This window comes from Onychostoma macrolepis, chromosome 07, assembly GCF_012432095.1.
Source record: "Onychostoma macrolepis isolate SWU-2019 chromosome 07, ASM1243209v1, whole genome shotgun sequence".
In the NCBI taxonomy this organism is placed as follows: Eukaryota; Metazoa; Chordata; class Actinopteri; order Cypriniformes; family Cyprinidae; genus Onychostoma; species Onychostoma macrolepis.
This window is the reverse complement of record NC_081161.1, coordinates 5,664,085-5,688,510: the sequence shown is the minus strand read 5'-3', so window position 1 is coordinate 5,688,510 and position 24,426 is coordinate 5,664,085. Positions and strand designations below refer to the sequence as shown.

Here is a 24,426-nt window from a genome sequence, read left to right as displayed (position 1 = left end):
TTTTAAATGCATATTCAACGGATATCAAGTCGAGTGAAATTTATTTGTATAGGACTTTTCACAATACAGCTTTACAGGAAGTCATACTGTTTTGTCTGTGCTTTAGTGGTTAAACGCAGAGGAAGTTTTTGTGCTGGGCGATTTGATGATATACTGTATACAGTATAATGATGATACAGGTTATCCTCCAGATTTTGAGCACTTGTCCTGTAATCATCTTTTAATACTGCAGTGATTGTGTGTGTGTCTGCCACAGATTGAAGCTCTAGACAGCGCCGCTCCGCAGATAGCAGTGCTGGAAACGCTGTGGAAAGTAGAGATACTCAAAGATGGTCGTTATGGGATCTTCATTTCCTCCAGAGAGCTCAAGGCTCAGGATCTGAACTCAGCAGATGCTGATCTGATCTATCACATCCTCAGAGCACCATACTTTGGGTACCTGGAAAATTACACCAGTGGTGAGAGATCTCTCTGTCTGTCTGTCTAGTTAACTGTCTGTCTATCTGTCTGTCTGTCTGTATATCCTTCTCTCTGTATATCTATCTGTCTGACTGTATATCCTTCTATCTGTATATCTATCTATCTATGTATATCTATCTATCTGACTGTATATCCATCTGTCTGTATATCTATCTGTCTGACTGACTGTATATCTATCTGTCTATCTATCTGTCTATCTGTCTATCTTTCTATCCGACTGTATATCCATCTGTCTATCTTTCTATCTGACTGTATATCCATCTGTCTATCTATCTATCTGACTGTGTATCCATCTGTATATCCATCTGTCCACCTGTATATTCATCTATCTGTATAACTATCTGACTGTATATCCACCTGTCTGTCTGTATATCCATCTCTGTCTTTATATCTATCTATCTGACTGTATATCCATCTGTCTGTCTGTATATCCATCTCTGTCTGTATATCTATCTGTCTGTATATCTATCTATCTATCTATCTATCTATCTATCTATCTATCTATCTATCTATCTATCTATCTATCTATCTATCTATCTATCTATCTATCTATCTATCTATCTATCTACTTACATACCTGTCTGTCTGTCTATCTATCTACTTACTTACCTATCTGTCTGTCTGTCTACTTACCTATCTGTCTGTCTGTCTATCTATCTACTAACTTACCTGTCTGTCTACTTACCTACCTACCTGTCTGTCTGTCTACTTACCTACCTGTCTGTCTATCTATCTACTTACTTACCTGTCTATCTATCTGTCTACTTACCTACCTGTCTGTCTGTCTGTCTGTCTGTCTGTCTGTCTGTCTGTCTGTCTATCTATCTATCTATCTATCTATCTATCTATCTATCTATCTATCTATCTATCTATCTATCTATCTATCTATCTATCTATCTATCTACTTACCTACCTGTCTATCTATCTGTCTACTTACCTATCTATCTATCTATCTATCTATCTATCTATCTATCTATCTATCTATCTATCTATCTATCTATCTATCTATCTATCTATCTATCTATCTATCTATCTATCTATCTATCTATCTATCTATCTATCTATCTATCTATCTATCTTACTTACCTGTCTCTCTGTCTATCTATCTATCTACTTACTTACCTGTCTGTCTGTCTGTCTGTCTATCTACTTACCTGTCTGTCTGTCTATCTATCTACTTACCTGTCTGTCTGTCTGTGTCTGTCTGTCTGTCTGTCTGTCTGTCTGTCTATCTATCTATCTATCTATCTATCTATCTACTTACATACCTGTCTGTCTGTCTATCTATCTACTTACTTACCTATCTGTCTGTCTGTCTACTTACCTATCTCTCTGTCTGTCTATCTATCTACTAACTTACCTGTCTGTCTACTTACCTACCCACCTACCTGTCTGTCTGTCTACTTACCTACCTGTCTGTCTATCTATCTACTTACTTACCTGTCTATCTATCTGTCTACTTACCTACCTGTCTGTCTGTCTGTCTATCTATCTATCTATCTATCATCTATCTATCTATCTATCTATCTATCTATCTATCTATCTATCTATCTATCTATCTATCTATCTATCTATCTATCTACTTACCTACCTGTCTATCTATCTGTCTACTTACCTATCTATCTATATCTATCTATCTATCTATCTATCTATCTATCTATCTATCTATCTATCTATCTATCTATCTATCTATCTATCTATCTATCTATCTATCTATCTATCTATCTATCTATCTATCTATCTTACCTGTCTGTCTGTCTGTCATCTATCTATCTACTTACTTACCTGTCTGTCTGTCTGTCTGTCTGTCTATCTACTTACCTGTCTGTCTGTCTATCTATCTACTTACCTGTCTGTCTGTCTGTCTGTCTGTCTGTCTGTCTGTCTGTCTATCTATCTATCTATCTATCTATCTATCTATCTATCTATCTATCTATCTATCTATCTATCTATCTACTTACCTACCTACCTGTCTATCTATCTATCTATCTATCTATCTATCTATCTATCTATCTATCTATCTATCTATCTACTTACTTACCTGTCTGTCTGTCTGTCTGTCTGTCTGTCTCTGTCTGTCTATCTATCTATCTATCTATCTATCTATCTATCTATCTATCTATCTATCTATCTATCTATCTATCTATCTATCTATCTATCTATCTATCTATCTATCTACTTACCTACCTGTCTATCTACCTGTCTATCTACCTGTCTACTTACCTATCTATCTATCTATCTATCTATCTATCTATCTATCTATCTATCTATCTATCTATCTATCTATCTATCTATCTATCTATCTATCTATCTATCTATCTATCTATCTATCTATCTATCTATCTATCTATCTTACCTGTCTGTCTGTCTATCTATCTATCTATCTACTTACTTACCTGTCTGTCTGTCTGTCTGTCTATCTACTTACCTGTCTGTCTGTCTATCTATCTACTTACCTGTCTGTCTGTCTGTCTATCTATCTGTCTATCTATCTATCTATCTATCTATCTATCTATCTATCTATCTATCTATCTATCTATCTATCTATCTATCTATCTATCTATCTATCTATCTATCTATCTATCTATCTATCTATCTATCTATCTATCTATCTACTTACTTACCTGTCTGTCTGTCTATCTATCTATGTATCTATCTATGTATCTATCTATCTATCTATCTATCTATCTATCTATCTATCTATCTATCTATCTATCTATCTATCTATCTATCTATCTATCTATCTATCTATCTATCTATCTATCTATCTATCTATCTATCTATCTATCTACCTGTCTACCTGTCTACTTACCTATCTATCTATCTATCTATCTATCTATCTATCTATCTATCTATCTATCTATCTATCTATCTATCTATCTATCTATCTATCTATCTATCTATCTATCTATCTATCTATCTATCTTACCTGTCTGTCTGTCTATCTATCTATCTATCTACTTACCTGTCTATCTGTCTGTCTGTCTGTCTGTCTGTCTGTCTGTCTGTCTATCTATCTACTTACCTGTCTGTCTGTCTATCTGTCTATCTATCTATCTATCTATCTATCTATCTATCTATCTATCTATCTATCTATCTATCTATCTATCTATCTATCTATCTATCTATCTATCTATATCTATCTATCTATCTATCTATCTATCTATCTACTGTATCTATCTACTTACTTACCTGTCTGTCTGTCTATCTATCTATGTATCTATGTATCTATCTATCTATCTATCTATCTATCTATCTATCTATCTATCTATCTATATCTATCTATCTATCTATCTATCTATCTATCTATCTATCTATCTATCTATCTATCTATCTATCTATCTATCTATCTATCTATCTACTTACTTACCTGTCTGTCTATCTATCTATCTATCTATCTATCTATCTATCTATCTATCTATCTATCTATCTATCTATCTATCTATCTATCTATCTATCTATCTATCTATCTATCTATCTATCTATCTATCTATCTATCTATGTACCTGTCTGTCTATCTACCTGTCCATCTGTCTGTGTTAATGTATTCACATGATGTAAACTCTTTGTCTGTAGGTGAGTTTGTGAGGCAGCGTTTCTCTCAGAAGGATCTGAACAGAAAGAATATTGTCTACATCATAAACTCTGCTCTGGACGCTTTAACTGACAGTCTGGAGTTTGCTGTTTCTGATGCGCTGGGAAACACGGAGCCTCTCTCAAGTAAACCTTCGGCTTTGAAATGTTGCTTTGATTTTGTTTTCTTGCAGGATTAGTGACTGAGCTATTTAATTTCATTAGACTTTATCGTCCACAAATCACCATTTCTAGTAACAATAAGTATTTGTGAGTATTTCTTAATGTTTTAATGAAGTGTTACACCTCCACCCATTCACTTGGATGACATGTTGTTTATGTTAGGATGTGTAATGTTATTCTCTCTGTCAGACTGGAGTTCAGCTGGGCCAGTGTGCAGCTGACCAGGACTGAGTATGTAATATGTGAGAGTCTAGGGTCAGTCTCACTGACCATCCAGAGGAAGGAAATGTGCAGGACTCGTCTTATGTGACTGTACAGGTATAGCTTTATTTGTTATGGTGTATTTGGTTGCTTTTTATTCTTTTGTGAAGAAGAATAAAGGATTATAATATGCATTTGTCATTTTCCATAGGTGAAAGACCTAACGGCATTTGCTGGAAAAGACTTTATACCGGCTTCATCTCTGATTCAGTTTGACCCAGGTCATTTGTAATCCACTAACATGGAGATTTATTGTGGGAATGTTTATACAAATACAAAATGAACTGAGATATAATACAGAAGCTTATTCAAAACCTAAATGAATGGTAACTGAACTTAAATGGTGTCTTTTTCCAGGGTGGTCAGTCGAGTATGGAAAGTGGAGATTGTTCAGGACTCTTTAGAGGAAGCTGATGAGAAATTTGAGGTTAACTTGGTCTCTCCAGTGGGTGCAGTGCTGAAGGACAACTCAAAAGCCACCATCTTCATAAAGGACACAAATGGTTAGTGCAAGTTTTCCAGAAGACCAAAATTTAGGTGAACCGTTCCTTTAATGAAACTTTTTTTTTTTTTTTTTTTTTCACACAATGATGAAACGTCACAGATTATGATTCTTGTGAGATGATTTGTTGGCTGTTTGTAAAGGGCAGTGCAGAGAGGGCGGTTTAAAGCGGACACTGGTCTTCAGGGCCGAGAGGTGCAGCCGGGGCCGTACCCTCAACACGGCTCCATCCAGGTGGAGACATTACCTTTCTCTCAGGGCTACATCAGAGGAGATGGTGATATAATAGTTCAAGCTCCCACTGCTACAAAAAAAGACTCAGAGTCATTGGGAATGGGAAAGTGGTAAGTTAATACAAACATAAAATATAGTATTAAGTCTTTTAATACTATTACAGAATTTACTATAATTATGTTGGGTTACATTTTATTTTATATTTTCAGTTTTAATTTTAATTTTAATTTAAATAGAATTATTCTGAATTAGATAACTAAATTAATAAAACTTTAATCAAAATGGTTATTTATACAATTGTAGTATTTATTAATATTTTGAGTTTTTAGCTTTTATTTCTGTTTTAATTTTAGTTATAGTAATTTTAACACTTCAACTTGTGTCATTTCAGTTAGTTGCCTAGGCAATATGTATGCAATCTAAATATTATTACAAATATTATATTTAGAATTATTTTGTATTTATTACAGCTTTATTTTAATTAAACAAAACATTTTTTTTTTTCAGTAGTTTTCATGATAACATGGTGAACTTTCATCCACAGGTTCAGCCTTCTGAAACCATTCGTCAAGGATCTGATGTCATTTACAAAGTAAGCAGAATAAATACAAACGGCAGTAGAGCAGCTGGGACTAGACATATGTCCAAAAATATTTTTGATCTTAATTTTTGTTACCATTTATTATATAAAATCACAAATAATTCACTTTATTGATATCATATAAATATTACTAATCACTTGCAGTATCACGGTATCATGTCGATGGCGGTGGAGGAGGACAGCGCAGACTCGGGGTCTGACAGAAAGGCTCGGGTGCAGGTGACCAGCTGGGGGCAGCAGCACCCTCCTCACGACAGGACAAAACCCCAGCACACCGTCCGCACACGAACACCAGAGCTGCACAGCGTGTTGCGACTCAGGTGAGAGTGTCTGGAAAAGTCTGATTAATTTACAGTAATATTTTGCAAATAAACCTGCATGTTTGGTTGTATCTCTCCCAGCCGTCCTCCAAACCCTGCACTCCAGAGCTCACTGGCTTTCTGCATTACAATGACAGCTCGGCTCAGCTGCTCCGCTGTAACGGGGACTCCTGGAGGCCCTGGACCCCAAATAACGAGGTCGTTAACATCGCAGTATTTAATATTTAGAAGTCATGATGACAACTGGGCCTTCGGTTTCAGTGATTTTCTGGTCTTTCTGCGCTCCTCCAGACTGTGAAAGCACAGAAATGTCCTCGAGGATGGACGTATCACAACAACTACTGTTATAAACTGAGCGCCGAGCGCAAAGCCTCGTGGAGTGCCGCGGCGCGGGCCTGCAGAGAGAGGTCAGACAGAGCAAACGCTGCACAACAATAACAGGGCTGTAACCACCATAGACACTGAGTGGGACAAATCCCCTGCACTCCATTACAACAAGGTCTGGACTGCCTCTGCTGTTTAACAGCGCTCGTCATAGTCAGAAAGATATGCGGGGTTCACTGTTCACAGAAGCAGAGCCTGAATTCCCTACAGTATGTGATGAGACAAGAAATATTTAGCTTTTCAGCATATTACCCATACAAATTATAGTGAATGTATGCATATCGTAAAATATTATTTGCCAATTATTCAAAATGATTCATTTCCAACTAGATGAGTCCCCCCCAATGTTCAAGACACGGTTACAGCCTTGCAATAATACCACTGGTTATGAGTAACTGTGACTAACTGAATACTTGTTTCCTCAAGCTACAATGGAGACCTGGTCAGTGTTTTGTCAAAAGGAGACATGGACTGGTTGTGGGACTTCAGTGACAGAAAACCCTTTTGGATTGGTAACTTTTTCTTCTGAATTTTATGCAGTCAGTGTGATAAATAGAAGAGTTTATTGAACCTTCAGACAAAATATTTTTTAAATATAAAAAAAGAAAATTTGCATATGCGCTTTTATGGCTCATATAGTATGATATTAGAGAATATGGAGCTCAAAAAAGCAGAAGGAACACCTCAGTTTTATTCAGAGGACCAAACTGAGCAAAAATATGTTGATATTTATATGACAAAAAAGTAAAATTCTGATGCTTGTAATCTTTATAACAGATAGCAGACTACTTAAATAACATGCATATAAATATCATGTCTCACTGTATATCTGCCAATAATGTGTCTTAGTCAGAAGGTTTTATGATCAAAGCTCTGTAGTTTTTCTTGTGTGGGCAAAACAATGCAGTGATGATTGAGAGATGAGACTAGACATATGTCCAAAAATATTTTTGATCTTAATTTTTGTTACCATTTATTATATAAAATCACAAATAATTCACTTTATTGATATCATATAAATATTACTAATCACTTGCAGTATCTATCTATCTATGTACCTGTCTGTCTATCTATCTATCTATCTATGTACCTGTCTGTCTATCTATCTATCTATCTATCTATCTATCTATCTATCTATCTATCTATCTATCTATCTATCTATCTATCTATCTATCTATCTATCTATCTATCTATCTATCTACTTACTTACCTATCTGTCTGTCTATCTATCTATCTATCTATCTATCTATCTATCTGACTGTATATCCATCTATCTATCTATCTATCTATCTATCTATCTATCTATCTATCTATCTATCTATCTATCTATCTATGTACCTGTCTGTCTATCTACCTGTCCATCTGTCTGTGTTAATGTATTCACATGATGTAAACTCTTTGTCTGTAGGTGAGTTTGTGAGGCAGCGTTTCTCTCAGAAGGATCTGAACAGAAAGAATATTGTCTACATCATAAACTCTGCTCTGGACGCTTTAACTGACAGTCTGGAGTTTGCTGTTTCTGATGCGCTGGGAAACACCGGAGCCTCTCTCAAGTAAACCTTCGGCTTTGAAATGTTGCTTTGATTTTGTTTTCTTGCAGGATTAGTGACTGAGCTATTTAATTTCATTAGACTTTATCGTCCACAAATCACCATTTCTAGTAACAATAAGTATTTGTGAGTATTTCTTAATGTTTTAATGAAGTGTTACACCTCCACCCATTCACTTGGATGACATGTTGTTTGTGTATGTTAGGATGTGTAATGTTATTCTCTCTGTCAGACTGGAGTTCAGCTGGGCCAGTGTGCAGCTGACCAGGACTGAGTATGCAATATGTGAGAGTCTAGGGTCAGTCTCACTGACCATCCAGAGGAAGGGAAATGTGCAGGACTCGTCTTATGTGACTGTACAGGTATAGCTTTATTTGTTATGGTGTATTTGGTTGCTTTTTATTCTTTTGTGAAGAAGAATAAAGGATTATAATATGCATTTGTCATTTTCCATAGGTGAAAGACCTAACGGCATTTGCTGGAAAAGACTTTATACCGGCTTCATCTCTGATTCAGTTTGACCCAGGTCATTTGTAATCCACTAACATGGAGATTTATTGTGGGAATGTTTATACAAATACAAAATGAACTGAGATATAATACAGAAGCTTATTCAAAACCTAAATGAATGGTAACTGAACTTAAATGGTGTCTTTTTCCAGGGGTGGTCAGTCGAGTATGGAAAGTGGAGATTGTTCAGGACTCTTTAGAGGAAGCTGATGAGAAATTTGAGGTTAACTTGGTCTCTCCAGTGGGTGCAGTGCTGAAGGACAACTCAAAAGCCACCATCTTCATAAAGGACACAAATGGTTAGTGCAAGTTTTCCAGAAGACCAAAATTTAGGTGAACCGTTCCTTTAATGAAACTTTTTTTTTTTTTTTTTTTTTTTTTTCACACAATGATGAAACGTCACAGATTATGATTCTTGTGAGATGATTTGTTGGCTGTTTGTAAAGGGCAGTGCAGAGAGGGCCGGTTTAAAGCGGACACTGGTCTTCAGGGCCGAGAGGTGCAGCCGGGCCGTACCCTCAACACGGCTCCATCCAGGTGGAGACATTACCTTTCTCTCAGGGCTACATCAGAGGAGATGGTGATATAATAGTTCAAGCTCCCACTGCTACAAAAAAAGACTCAGAGTCATTGGGAATGGGAAAGTGGTAAGTTAATACAAACATAAAATATAGTATTAAGTCTTTTAATACCATTACAGAATTTACTATAATTATGTTGGGTTACATTTTATTTTTATATTTTCAGTTTTCATTTAATTTTAATTTAAATTGAATTATTCTGAATTAGATAACTAAATTAATAAAACTTTAATCAAAATGGTTATTTATACAATTGTAGTATTTATTAATATTTTGAGTTTTTAGCTTTTATTTCTGTTTTTAGTTTTCCTTTTTAATTTTAGTTTTAATTTATTTTATTTCAGTTTTATAATTTTATTTCAGTTTTAATTTTAGTTATAGTAATTTTAACACTTCAACTTGTGTCATTTCAGTTAGTTGCCTAGGCAATATGTATGCAATCTAAATATTATTACAAATATTATATTTAGAATTATTTTGTATTTATTACAGCTTTATTTTAATTAAACAAAACATTTTTTTTTCAGTAGTTTTCATGATAACATGGTGAACTTTCATCCACAGGTTCAGCCTTCTGAAACCATTCGTCAAGGATCTGATGTCATTTACAAAGTAAGCAGAATAAATACAAACGGCAGTAGAGCAGCTGGGACTAGACATATGTTCAAAAATATTTTTGATCTTAATTTTTGTTACCATTTATTATATAAAATCACAAATAATTCACTTTATTGATATCATATAAATATCTATCTATCTACTTACCTGTCTGTCTGTATATCCATCTGTCTGTGTTAATGTATTCACATGATGTAAACTCTTTGTCTGTAGGTGAGTTTGTGAGGCAGCGTTTCTCTCAGAAGGATCTGAACAGAAAGAATATTGTCTACATCATAAACTCTGCTCTGGACGCTTTAACTGACAGTCTGGAGTTTGCTGTTTCTGATGCGCTGGGAAACACCGGAGCCTCTCTCAAGTAAACCTTCGGCTTTGAAATGTTGCTTTGATTTTGTTTTCTTGCAGGATTAGTGACTGAGCTATTTAATTTCATTAGACTTTATCGTCCACAAATCACCATTTCTAGTAACAATAAGTATTTGTGAGTATTTCTTAATGTTTTAATGAAGTGTTACACCTCCACCCATTCACTTGGATGACATGTTGTTTATGTTAGGATGTGTAATGTTATTCTCTCTGTCAGACTGGAGTTCAGCTGGGCCAGTGTGCAGCTGACCAGGACTGAGTATGTAATATGTGAGAGTCTAGGGTCAGTCTCACTGACCATCCAGAGGAAGGGAAATGTGCAGGACTCGTCATATGTGACTGTACAGGTATAGCTTTATTTGTTATGGTGTATTTGGTTGCTTTTTATTCTTTTGTGAAGAAGAATAAAGGATTATAATATGCATTTGTCATTTTCCATAGGTGAAAGACCTAACGGCATTTGCTGGAAAAGACTTTATACCGGCTTCATCTCTGATTCAGTTTGACCCAGGTCATTTGTAATCCACTAACATGGGGATTTATTGTGGGAATGTTTATACAAATACAAAATGAACTGAGATATAATACAGAAGCTTATTCAAAACCTAAATGAATGGTAACTGAACTTAAATGGTGTCTTTTTCCAGGGGTGGTCAGTCGAGTATGGAAAGTGGAGATTGTTCAGGACTCTTTAGAGGAAGCTGATGAGAAATTTGAGGTTAACTTGGTCTCTCCAGTGGGTGCAGTGCTGAAGGACAACTCAAAAGCCACCATCTTCATAAAGGACACAAATGGTTAGTGCAAGTTTTCCAGAAGACCAAAATTTAGGTGAACCGTTCCTTTAATGAAACTTTTTTTTTTTTTTTTTTTTTTTTCACACAATGATGAAACGTCACAGATTATGATTCTTGTGAGATGATTTGTTGGCTGTTTGTAAAGGGCAGTGCAGAGAGGGCCGGTTTAAAGCGGACACTGGTCTTCAGGGCCGAGAGGTGCAGCCGGGGCCGTACCCTCAACACGGCTCCATCCAGGTGGAGACATTACCTTTCTCTCAGGGCTACATCAGAGGAGATGGTGATATAATAGTTCAAGCTCCCACTGCTACAAAAAAAAGACTCAGAGTCATTGGGAATGGGAAAGTGGTAAGTTAATACAAACATAAAATATAGTATTAAGTCTTTTAATACTATTACAGAATTTACTATAATTATGTTGGGTTACATTTTATTTTTATATTTTCAGTTTTAATTTTAATTTTAATTTAAATAGAATTATTCTGAATTAGATAACTAAATTAATAAAACTTTAATCAAAATGGTTATTTATACAATTGTAGTATTTATTAATATTTTGAGTTTTTAGCTTTTATTTCTGTTTTAATTTTAGTTATAGTAATTTTAACACTTCAACTTGTGTCATTTCAGTTAGTTGCCTAGGCAATATGTATGCAATCTAAATATTATTACAAATATTATATTTAGAATTATTTTGTATTTATTACAGCTTTATTTTAATTAAACAAAACATTTTTTTTTTTTCAGTAGTTTTCATGATAACATGGTGAACTTTCATCCACAGGTTCAGCCTTCTGAAACCATTCGTCAAGGATCTGATGTCATTTACAAAGTAAGCAGAATAAATACAAAACGGCAGTAGAGCAGCTGGGACTAGACATATGTTCAAAAATATTTTTGATCTTAATTTTTGTTACCATTTATTATATAAAATCACAAATAATTCACTTTATTGATATCATATAAATATTACTAATCACTTGCAGTATCACGGTATCATGTCGATGGCGGTGGAGGAGGACAGCGCAGACTCGGGGTCTGACAGAAAGGCTCGGGTGCAGGTGACCAGCTGGGGGCAGCAGCACCCTCCTCACGACAGGACAAAACCCCAGCACACCGTCCCGCACACGAACACCAGAGCTGCACAGCGTGTTGCGACTCAGGTGAGAGTGTCTGGAAAAAGTCTGATTAATTTACAGTAATATTTTGCAAATAAACCTGCATGTTTGGTTGTATCTCTCCCCAGCCGTCCTCCAAACCCTGCACTCCAGAGCTCACTGGCTTTCTGCATTACAATGACAGCTCGGCTCAGCTGCTCCGCTGTAACGGGGACTCCTGGAGGCCCTGGACCCCAAATAACGAGGTCGTTAACATCGCAGTATTTAATATTTAGAAGTCATGATGACAACTGGGCCTTCGGTTTCAGTGATTTTCTGGTCTTTTCTGCGCTCCTCCAGACTGTGAAAGCACAGAAATGTCCTCGAGGATGGACGTATCACAACAACTACTGTTATAGACTGAGCGCCGAGCGCAAAGCCTCGTGGAGTGCCGCGGCGCGGGCCTGCAGAGAGAGGTCAGACAGAGCAAACGCTGCACAACAATAACAGGGCTGTAACCACCATAGACACTGAGTGGGACAAATCCCCTGCACTCCATTACAACAAGGTCTGGACTGCCTCTGCTGTTTAACAGCGCTCGTCATAGTCAGAAAGATATGCGGGGTTCACTGTTCACAGAAGCAGAGCCTGAATTCCCTACAGTATGTGATGAGACAAGAAATATTTAGCTTTTTCAGCATATTACCCATACAAATTATAGTGAATGTATGCATATCGTAAAATATTATTTGCCAATTATTCAAAATGATTCATTTCCAACTAGATGAGTCCCCCCCAATGTTCAAGACACGGTTACAGCCTTGCAATAATACCACTGGTTATGAGTAACTGTGACTAACTGAATACTTGTTTCCTCAAGCTACAATGGAGACCTGGTCAGTGTTTTGTCAAAAGGAGACATGGACTGGTTGTGGGACTTCAGTGACAGAAAACCCTTTTGGATTGGTAACTTTTTCTTCTGAATTTTATGCAGTCAGTGTGATAAATAGAAGAGTTTATTGAACCTTCAGACAAAATATTTTTTAAATATAAAAAAAGAAAATTTGCATATGCACTTTTATGGCTCATATAGTATGATATTAGAGAATATGGAGCTCAAAAAAGCAGAAGGAACACCTCAGTTTTATTCAGAGGACCAAACTGAGCAAAAATATGTTGATATTTATATGACAAAAAAAGTAAAATTCTGATGCTTGTAATCTTTATAACAGATAGCAGACTACTTAAATAACATGCATATAAATATCATGTCTCACTGTATATCTGCCAATAATGTGTCTTAGTCAGAAGGTTTTATGATCAAAGCTCTGTAGTTTTTCTTGTGTGGGCAAAACAATGCAGTGATGATTGAGAGATGAGCAAAGAAACATTCCTTAAAAGCCTGATGATCATATTTGATACATTTTAACATGTTTTTTCAAAAAAATGATGTACAGATAACCAAGTAAACGTCGCTTCAGTCCAGTAAGCATTACAAAAAATATGAATATTATTGTGATGAAATATAATAATATATATACAGTATACTTTATAAAAATGGCCATGAGCTGAAGGTGGACATTTTTACAATTATACTTAAAAAATTTGCTAAAAATAGTATAAACTACCAGTCAGATGACGGCAGGCATGTAGCAGATTGTGTATAACAGGTTTTTCAGCAAAGTTATGATCATGTTGATCATTTAGAGGCCTTTGAGTATCAATTATGATACTGTAGGACGTAACACTTTAGGGACTAATTTTCACTATTAACTAGTTGCTTATTAGTATACAGTACATATAACTAGCATATTGGCTCTTTATTAGTACTTATAAAGAAGATATTAATGCTTTATTCTTTATTTTAGATCCCTTAATGCTACCCCATACCTAAACTACCTTACTACTAATAAGTGGCAAATTAGGAGTTTATTGAGGCAAAAGTCATAGTTGATTAACAGTGAGAACTGGTCCCCAAACTAAAGTGTGACCCGGTTAGATATGAACTCATTGCTCTCTCTGTGTAACGACAGGTCTGAATGACCGTGACAGCAAAGGCCGCTGGGAGTGGGTGGGTGGAGAGCCGGTCACTTACACCAACTGGAGGCGGAGCCCTCCTAAAAACAGGAAGAAGGGAACGAAGAAGTGTGTCCTGGTCTGGAGGAAGACGAAGTGGCAGATACGAGACTGTATGAAAGGAAAGGGACACCGCTATGTGTGTCACGTTAAAATGTGAGTTCAGTCGCAGCTGCACAGGCTTTACATAACCAGAGGACTCGACATCTCTACTACTTAGTGCACATGCTAATCATGACGTGACTGTGCTGTACTGTGGTTTGTTGTCTGCTGATGCACTTCAGACTCTGTCTGTTAGAGAGCAGCCACGTTAACAGCTGTTGCCATGTTTCGAAGCCCAAGGGCGACATGATCACAAAACATGTTCTCTAACTCAGAGGACTGTCATGTTACGTGTTATAATGTAAATGTAATGTACTGTATGCTACTCAATGTTATTTGTATTATATATGTATTTATTACTGTATGTGCTCTGTATGTCATGGGAATGGGATCTTTTAGATTTTGTAGCTATGTTTATAATTTTTTAGTTCGCATTAGTAGTTTTTTTTTCTAATTAAAAAAATAATACTGTATAGATGTCACTGCAACGATCACTACTTCAAAATAAAATTTTCTGACATGACATCTGAAACTGATGTTCTATCATTTTTATTTGTCTGCAAATTTTTGCTAATAATTATGTCAGAGATTAAATATACACCCCAAAAATATTCTAGGCTCTCAGTTGTTGTAAAAAAAAATCTCTCTTAACAAATAGTTATTTTTTATTTTTTTAACACTACCATACAAAAGTTTGAGTTTTTGAAAAATTATTAATTTTATTCAGCATTAAATTGGTCAAAATTGGCAGTAAAGACATTTATAATGTTACAAAATATTTCCATTTCAAATAAATGCTGCACATAAATATGATCATGGTTTCCACAGAAATTTTAAACAGAACTGCTTCCAAAAATAATGATAATCAGAAATGTTTCTTGAGCAGCAAATTAACATATTAGAATGATTTCTGAAGGATCACGTGACACTGAAGACTGGAGTAATGATGCTGAAAATTCAGCTTTACATCACAGGAATAAATTATCATTGTTTAAAAATATATTAAAATAGAAAACAGTTATTTCAACTAATAATATTTTATAATATTACTGTTTTTACTGTATTTCTAATAAAAAGAAATGCAGCCTGAGCAGAAGAGACTTCTTATAAAAGCATTAAAAACTCACTGAATGGTAGTCTAAACATTCACAAATTAGGCAACCATGTTATGCTTAAATAAATCAGTTTATTAAAAGTTCTTAACCAAAATGAACTACAATATTATAAAAGAATTTAGAAAGTTAACATTTTACAAATAAAAACACCTTTATCCCATCTTTACATACAAAATAAGGCACTATTCAGTGTTCTGCCTAGCAATATACAAAACATCATACAAATGACGACAACATGTACAACTTGTCTTGTTGCAAATATGAAAAGAAAACATGTTTAGATGCGCCCAAATAATATCAAATTCCACTTTTTACTTACAAATGACCAAACAATTTAAATCTCCAGTGTCTTCTCTATAATTTCTGTGCACATTGGTCGAAAAACTGATCTTAACATGATAAAAGGGTGAAAGCGTTTAAAGCGGCCCTTTTTAATTATTGATGAGGGACTAAATAATAACAATAATAATAAAAAGAGATATCACACACCTAAACCAACAAAAAAGGCCATTAAACATCAAGCTTAATTTTGCTTTTTAAAAGCAGTTCTTACTAAACACAGGAACGGTTTCACAATTAGCAGCTTCACCTTCTGAAAATACAATCAACTCTTTTAGCAGCTCCTCCCTCCACAAAACAATCAAAACAGAAGTGAACAGAAACACATCCCTCCAAACCAACTAAAGCACTTTATCATACATAGGGTGTATTTTAGGACAAACTGTGTCATTGGACAATCAGTCGTATTTTTTTGTTAGTTTTATTAGTCTTAAGTTACATCAAATATTCTTAAGCCTAAGGAGTGTTTTGGAATTTTGTCTTAAGTTACATAATATTGTTCTCTTTTGGCTTAAAAATGTGCAAATGTAAAGCCTGATACTGCCACGCACTGTGTTTGAATGCATACCACACAAACACGTCTTCAGGAGAAGGCCGCCGAGCGTGATAGCACGAGATCTGCTGTCAGAGAAAGCCGTGCTCATCTAGTCCTTTCACTGAAACTGGGTTCCACTTAGCCGTGGGTTTATTACTGGACGCATGAACTGAAAAACAAACATAAAAATGAACACCGAGTTATCATTTGAACAGTATTATCAGATTAATGAAATTAGGAAAGGGACTTGTACTAAATAGTAATGCTAGAAATGAGTGACCGATGATACAAGAATGTGTCTAAATTAAGATAAAATAGAAAAAAAAAAATCACATGAAATTATTTACAATTTGGCACAATTATGTAACATGTGACAGTTTTTTGGAAAACTATATAATAACACTACTACTACTACTACTACTACTACTACTAAATAACGCACACACACACACATTTATATATATATATAAACAAAAGCTCTATAGTTTAATATTTGAAAGAAAAGAAAAACAACCATAAATAATAGCATTGTAACTACTGTTAATATATAAAACAACAATAATAATTATTAGATTATTGGATTAGATTATGATAGATTTTTCTATATATTAAGATTATAAAAAAGTATATACCCTAAAACCACACACACAAATACATTTACATAAACAAAAGTTCTATAGTTTAATGTTTCAAAATGAGGACAATAGAAGCAGACAAAACCAGCAAAATAACAATAATTTGCAAGTGCTATGGCAAGTCTCGGTTAGCTCAATGCAGTACACTAAACAGCTTTGACTACTTTAGTATACTAATTTAGTATCATTACATGCTTTAACATTAAGATTTGTTCTCATGGAAATTACTAAAGTAGTCTGTTCATTAGAAGGAGGTGTCCCAATATAGTGTGTATTTATTTACTTGTTGTGAGAGACTGCATCAACTATAAAATGATGCCGATTTATGGTATTAACTGCTCCATGAAGAAAGCTGTCCATGTATTAGTGTGTGATGTTACCTGGCAGCACTGTGGCTCTGCCGTGTGTTTCTGAAGGAGCCGGTGACAGTCTTTCCCCATAATCACTTTCACCAGACGAGGTGTGATCTCCAGCTGCCACCACATACAGAGCAGGTCTCTTTTTATGGTACTTGGCGCGGTACGTGTCCGTCATGCAGCCGTCCACGGAGAAGTACGTGCTGGGGATGACAGGAGAGCTGACCGCAGGTTTGGGAAAGCTGGAGAACCTCTCCTCACCCTCACTCGCTGACAGATCGTTCCTCTCCTGATCAGAGGAACCAGACTTGGAGCTCGTGTCCGAGTTTTCCAGCCACTTCTGCTGGATGGTTTGGGACAGAGCCGAGCCGTTTCGAGGAAGACGTCGAGGGCTGGGCGGATGGGGATCTCGTCGCCGGTTCTCTGAGCTCAGGAGGAGAGGTTTGGGAGGCACTGGTGGAGCTGCGGCGTGAGACTGAGTCCGAGAGGGAACCGGAGGAGGAACGTCAGCTCGTGATGAAGAATCCTCCTGCTCGGAAAAGGGTCCGGCAAGATCATCAGAACTGTTCCACTCTGAACTGCTGGTCTTGGTGAAATTAGGAGAGATGGGGTTCCCGTTTACCGCGTGTGCTCGTTCTACCTCAATCTTCTCCATCCTCTCCTTAGCAGGGTTGTATCGAAAAGCTTGTCTCCTGTGGGAGAAAACAGAAGGCTTGTCTTATATCCACCTCATACTTGCCCATATTACCTTTAAAAAGAACTGGTTACACTTTATTTTAAGGTGTCCTTGTTACAGTGTAATTATACATTTAAGTACTGAGTAATATCAACTACATGTACTTACTATGGGGTCAGGTTTAGGATTTGGCTTAGGGTTACATGCATGTAATTATGCATAATTTATTGATATTATAATAGTAAGTACATGTAACAAGAACACATTAAGATAAAGTGTTAAAGAACTTTATAACTTTAAAAAGAAGTGCGCTTAAGAGTACTGACTGTGTAGTTGTAGTGTAAATCTTACAAGAATAAAAAGGTACTTGCAGGTAATAGAATATTAATGAAATAAAAGGCCACTTAAGTGTACTTAAAGAGAGACACTTTAAATGTTTAACACACTTAAGTACACTTTTAAAAAGTGCATTTCGTAATTAAAAGTTTTATTTTACAAGTACATTATAAATTATAATGTAGTAATTTTACTCATTTTTGTCATGTTTTAAAGAAGTACACTTATTTTGATGTGTTGAATAACATACTAAAGAAAAAACTTTGATATTACATTTGAAATTTATATATTAAATAACATTATTTATTTATTTTGAATGTAGTAAATTGCAACATCATTACAAATGTGGGTAACACTTTATTTTAAGGTGTCATAATACAGAGTAATTACCTAATTAAGTACTTAGTAGTAGCCGTTGTACTTACATGAAACAAAGTATTGTAATTATGTAGATGTAATAGGCAGCTACTGTTACACATATGTAACAGACAGTGTCTGTTACACAGCTACTAGTACACTTAAGTACAATCTTGATACACTTTATTTTAAGTAGCTTATGCCTGTGTAATATTCTGTAATTTTAACGTAATTAGAAAGGTATTACATATATTTAAGCTGTGTACTGGTGGGTTAAATCAAACTAAGGTGCAGCTGGATAAGGTGTACAGTATAGATACACATGAAGTACACTTAAGTACAATCTTGATACACTTTATTTTAAGTAGCTTATGTCTGTGCACTTACATTCATAATTACGTTGTATAAAGTCTGCAACACATATGTAACAATCTTTTGGTTACGTAAGTAGCTGTGTAACAGACTCGGTCTGTTACATGTGTGTAACAGTAGCTGTCCATTACATCCACATAATTACAAACTGTAAGTACAGGCTGTTCCATAACTTAGTTACATGGTAAGTACATTTTGTTTCATGTACAACAGCTACTACTAAGTACTTAACCAGGTAATTACTCTGTATTATGACACCTTAAAATAAAGTGTTACCCAAATGTGTAATTAAATATTTAAATATACGACATACAATAGAAGTTTCAATGGAAATGACATTAAGTGTGTATTTTAGTTCACTGTAAATGCTTGTCAGTACATTCAGTAGTACTTAAACCATATTTCAAAGACAACAGAAGCAATTATCAAATTACATATAAAGATGATTAAGAGGGTGAAAAAAGCACTCAAGTTCAGCTAACTGCATTTTATAAGAATTTCAACTATAATACATTCAATTTATTGCAATCAACATGCAGTTGTATCTGAAAACATTCTATTCATACTTACTGTAAGTTAAGTTATTATTACCATTTTAATTACTATTATTTCCATAATTAGTATTATTTTTAAAAGTATGCTACAGTGTGCTTTTTATTCATTTATTTTTGTATCAAAACATTTATGACCTAAGCCACAAAACATCCTTTGAAAAGTGTGTATTCAGTTCTTTCTATACACATTTCAGGTTTTATGCATTTGAATATTTCTGCATATGGAAAGCACACAAAAAATTGCAAGTAAAACATGCAAAGCCTCATGCATTAATTTTTTCCATATAACGTACCTTGGAATAACAGGACTCATGGGATGATCATGTGTTCTCTTTTGGTGGTCACCTACAAAATAAATGAATAAAAACATTAATCTTTAATGTACTGTTGCATGCATTGTTTAATGTATATGTATTATTAATAAACTACACATCTCAAATATTTCTGCACTGAAAAGCAGTGTGAAAGACAGAATCTGTGGACACAGACTGAGTGCAGACGTGTTATGTAAGGGCTCGGGGCTCGGGTATTGTCTGGGTCTCAGTGGGGTCTCTGGCGGGCAGCGCTCAGCGGGCGGCTCTTGGCCTGTCTAAAGCACACAAGTCCAGAGAGAAGGGGCCCAGGCGGGGCCATCCGGCTCAAACCAGCTTCTCTGCGCTCCCGACGGCTTGTTAACAATGAGCTCGAGGGGTAAACGCCATCATAAAAGTGGCCGTGCCATGCCAAGTGGGCAGTGAGTCTAAGGAGAAAACGTGTTTCGATGTGTTGCTGTAGAGACCAAAGCTTTAAATCCGAGTAGCTGTCAGGTGGACTGTGGGACGTATGACTGCACAGATGCATGCTGGGAACACATTCACACGCTATGGTGCACAAAATAACAGCAAGATTGTCAGGGAAGACAGCACTGCTGTGCTAAAAACCTCACAACAACAATCTTCATCAGTGCGGTCTTCCAGTGACAGATTAGCTGCTTATTAAAGGAAATCAAAAATTTAATTTGTGGAGTTTAGTATATAAATCTATAAAATACACTATAATGCTAGTGTACTTCTAAAAGTTGACTAAACAACAAAAAAAAAAAACTTTTCTAAAATAAAAAAATACTGATGACATTATTTACCGCTCACAGAAGTACATAAATTAAAATGAATGTGTCGCTCAGTTTTACTAAATAAACAGTTATTATTATTCTTTTTTATTATGAATTCTTAATTTATGCATACATAGAGAGAAAAAACGAGAATGCCTCTTACTAAAAAGCTTTTAAGATATACATTTGAACATAAGATATATATTTTAATATAATTAGGATCTCTCTCTCTCTCTGTGTGTGTGTGTGTGTGTGTGCGCATGTTTATGTGGTTTACGGGGACACAAATTTGTATAATAACATGGGTATGACAGAGGTATTACAATTTGAAGGTGGTTTATAAGGACACTGCCTATGTCCCCGTAAAACAAAAGGCTTAAAAAAAAAAAAATACTAAATGGTGTTTTTTTTTTTTTAAATCTAAAAATGCAGACAGTCTCCAGTAAACCACATATACCAACATGTGTGTGTGTTTTTATATAATATATATATATTTTATATAATATATATTTTTATATTTATACACACACACACACACACACGCATACATGCATATACATAAGCACATGCATACGCACACACACAAAGAAAAACAATAAATATAAAGTATATCTTAATATTTTCCACTCCGAATTCCTACTTATACATACAGGTAATATGTACTTCAAGTCATTTCATGGCGGTCTATAGGATGGGATCTAATAAAATGTGAAACACTAGAGGGCGCTGAAGATGAACACTTCACTTTACTGGACAAGTCAATCATGAGGATTTAAGATTTGTTTTGCTGTAAAAGTTCAATGAGCCATACTTTGAATGCAACTTTAACAATACTAAAAAAAAATAAAAAATTCAAACAAATAAACTGAACCAATACATATCCATTTACATGCACAATTTTAAATGTAAAACAAACATCATAATGAACAGAATACAACAGAAAAGAACATTCAACTTCTTAATTAGTCCTACACTTCCTTGGCATCATGGGATTGTCGGTTCGTCTTTACATCTGAGTACAGTCACTGCCTCGATGTCAAGCCCCCTGAGACTCAGCCAGCAGTGTGTGTGTGTGTGTGTGTGTGTGTGTGTGAGAGAGAGATGTATCCACACACACACACACTGCCTTCCCCTCCTTCCGTTATTTTTTCCCCCAGCGCATTAACAGCTAAATCCCTTTGGCTAGCATGCAATTATGAGAGGATTGGACTTTAGACCCCATTTTCTGGTTTTTCAAGCCTGTCGTGTTTAAGCTGCTAAGCCTCATGAGAAGAACCTCCATTTGATGGCCATGACTTGCAATATTGGATAACGTTGTTGCAATATTGATAAAAAATAAATAAAATACTTTATTAAAAGTAAAACCACCACACGAGGAGTCCCTCCACTGAAGTTTAGGAGATTTTTTTTTATCCCAATGGTTTAATCTACTACATAGCAAATATTGTAAATTCACAACATCATTTCACTCAGTAACATCATCTCTTTTCAAGAAGCTGCGTGATTTGAGACATCATTCATACATCATCATTCCCACAAACACAGTGTAATGTTCTGGTTGAAGAACAGCTGGTGCATTTTTTTATGCACTGTCTAAAGCACACAACTGAACCCAAAACTAAAATCATTAAAAAAAAAAAAAAAAAAAAAAGTTTAAGAAAATAAATAAATAAATAATTTCTGATTCTGGCAAATTACTATTTTAGTTTAAGTTTATGTATATTTGTTATTTGATTGTCATTTTTGCAACCGTATATACACATTTATTTTAATTACTCTTTTAGTCAGTTTAGAATTTCAACCAAGGCACCATTTCTACTTTTCATTACAGTTTTTAACCTAATGTTTACATTTGATTTTTTTCAGCTTTATTTCAATTACGAAAAATAACTTTTTAATACAGTAACACTATATAAAATTGCACATTTGAAAATATAAATTAGATTATCACCAGCTGGAGCCATAAAACCATTTTTCCTTTTTTTTTTTTTCCAGTTTTACTAGTTTAAGCACTGCCTGATTCACAATTATTCAATTAATATTCCTGTTCCCTAAAGCCCTAGACGATGCATCCTGACACGTGAAGAAATGAGCTCACAGACAGCCGTCACGTATGCAGACGGACGAGAATCAGAAGTTGCAGCGATCAGACTGACGTGTTGGGAGCCATACATCAACACCCAACATCTGAGTCAACATGAGATCACTGCCAGCTCAGCAGAGAGCAACACACACCTGCTCTCTACACCCCACCGAATGAATCAAGCACAAAACAACTCAGCTGCACAATCAGACGGCCTTGAAGGCATAACTGGTACATACAGTGCGTTATCTTAAGGAGTGCATAATTAATGTATTACAGCTAAATTCATCTTTTTCATTCACCTCTGAAAGGGAATACGACTCCATGCGCAATTACTTGCCAAGTTATGCATGCAAATATACACACGGATAGATATGCATCACATCAGACAAGACTGAACTGGATCTGTCGACCTGCTGAAAATAGTTACTGATGTCTAAGAATAAATATTTTCCACAGTGCAACAGGATCTCTCTTAAACGCAACATGGAGAACGTCTCTTCGTAATGTGCCTTACAGGAAATAACACGCTACAAACCCCCAACTGTATTCACACTTTCACATTTACAATATTCTGCTGCTGTTCGGTCTCTATGGTTTTAAACAGACAATTTCAATTTCAGCCAAGGCACCACTTCTAATTTTCTAATCTAAGTTTTTCTTCTAATATTACATTTTATTTTTCAGCTTTATTTAAATGCCTGAAAATGAACATTTTAATACAGCAATTTAGTTATCAATAACCACACTGCATAAAATTGCAATTTTACTTAAAATAAAAATAGATATTAATTAATTAAAATATAAAAAGTAAATAAATGGTAATATACATATTTAAAAAATAAAAATTATTATATCAATTTTTTTTAATTTAAAGTAAATAAAATGGTAATATGAATAAGTAAGTAGGCAGGTAGTTAGAAATGTGTTCATACACGTTTTGTTTGTCTACAGACTGAAAAGAACAGTGAGTCTGTTTAAATCCATAGAGACCAAACAGCAGCAGATCAACCGTCAGGGGTTTGTCTGTTCAACACGCTGAACTTTCACAAACTCCTGCTGCTCTGACCTTTACGAGCATCTAACGGGATACACAGCACTGATACTAAACAACACACTACAGAGACAATCAGACGGTTGCCATTTAGTAGCAGAGAAAACACATCCTGCCAAACAGTGCTTTAAAAAGAAACCCTCCGCAGTTCACTTCTGATCAAACAAGGGCAACGTTCAACTGCACTGTTTACTCAAAGCCTGGGTTGTTAACATGGGATTTGTCATTTCCTTCCTTGGCAATATGAACAGGAACAGCAGCCAAAAATTTTCTCGACATGAAAGTCACACTTAAAAATGTATGAATTTAAATGCTTTAAATTAATTCCAAGTCCCATCCGCAAAAACATTTATTTATTATTATTATTATTTGCAATTACTTTTATCCAGCTGGTGTAAAGGTGATTTTTAGTGGATGCAAGTCAGTTCTCCTCAACTTCACACACTCTGAAAAATTTGGTGAGGATTTTCACTCACAAATTAGAACATTTTAAAGAAAAAAAAAAAACACAGAAATCGTAATTTCTTGCAAAACATTTTAATCACATTATCTATGTATGTTTGACAAACAGAAAGTGTCCAAATGTGTTTTGAACATTATATCCATTGTTGTATAATTAAAAAAATAACTTGGGTGTTAAATTTTTAATCCGCTGCCATTTAATGCAATAACGCATATTTACACATCACACA

The 24,426-nt window shown here is 35.1% G+C and overlaps 2 protein-coding genes and 1 long non-coding RNA gene across 4 annotated transcripts in view; 2 read left to right on the top strand and 1 right to left on the bottom strand.

Moving 5' to 3' along the window:
- The window catches only part of frem1a (Fras1 related extracellular matrix 1a), a 53,706-nt gene extending 38,455 nt beyond the window's left edge, over positions 1–15,251 (top strand). The window contains exons 29-39 of the mRNA XM_058781547.1: positions 7,947–8,091; positions 8,321–8,450; positions 8,545–8,614; positions 8,751–8,897; positions 11,103–11,305; positions 11,742–11,789; positions 11,944–12,120; positions 12,204–12,320; positions 12,415–12,530; positions 12,935–13,020; positions 14,088–15,251. Coding sequence (XP_058637530.1) covers positions 7,947–8,091; positions 8,321–8,450; positions 8,545–8,614; positions 8,751–8,897; positions 11,103–11,305; positions 11,742–11,789; positions 11,944–12,120; positions 12,204–12,320; positions 12,415–12,530; positions 12,935–13,020; positions 14,088–14,290 — 1,442 coding nt within the window. The 3' untranslated portion in view covers positions 14,291–15,251. The remainder of the gene's footprint in view (positions 1–7,946; positions 8,092–8,320; positions 8,451–8,544; positions 8,615–8,750; positions 8,898–11,102; positions 11,306–11,741; positions 11,790–11,943; positions 12,121–12,203; positions 12,321–12,414; positions 12,531–12,934; positions 13,021–14,087) is intronic.
- Positions 5,308–6,133, top strand: LOC131543782 (uncharacterized). Its single transcript, XR_009271981.1, has 3 exons — positions 5,308–5,343; positions 5,778–5,825; positions 5,979–6,133. It is a non-coding gene; the product is annotated as an uncharacterized LOC131543782 (long non-coding RNA).
- Positions 15,252–15,404: 153 nt separating the features above from the next.
- Positions 15,405–24,426, bottom strand: part of LOC131543779 (inactive ubiquitin carboxyl-terminal hydrolase 53) — a 53,133-nt gene continuing 44,111 nt past the window's right edge. For both annotated transcript variants that reach the window (XM_058781546.1, XM_058781545.1), the window contains exons 16-18: positions 19,801–19,852; positions 17,237–17,904; positions 15,405–16,390 (exon numbers count right to left, since the gene is read on the bottom strand). In XM_058781546.1, coding sequence (XP_058637529.1) covers positions 16,311–16,390; positions 17,237–17,904; positions 19,801–19,852 — 800 coding nt within the window. In that variant the 3' untranslated portion in view covers positions 15,405–16,310. The remainder of the gene's footprint in view (positions 16,391–17,236; positions 17,905–19,800; positions 19,853–24,426) is intronic.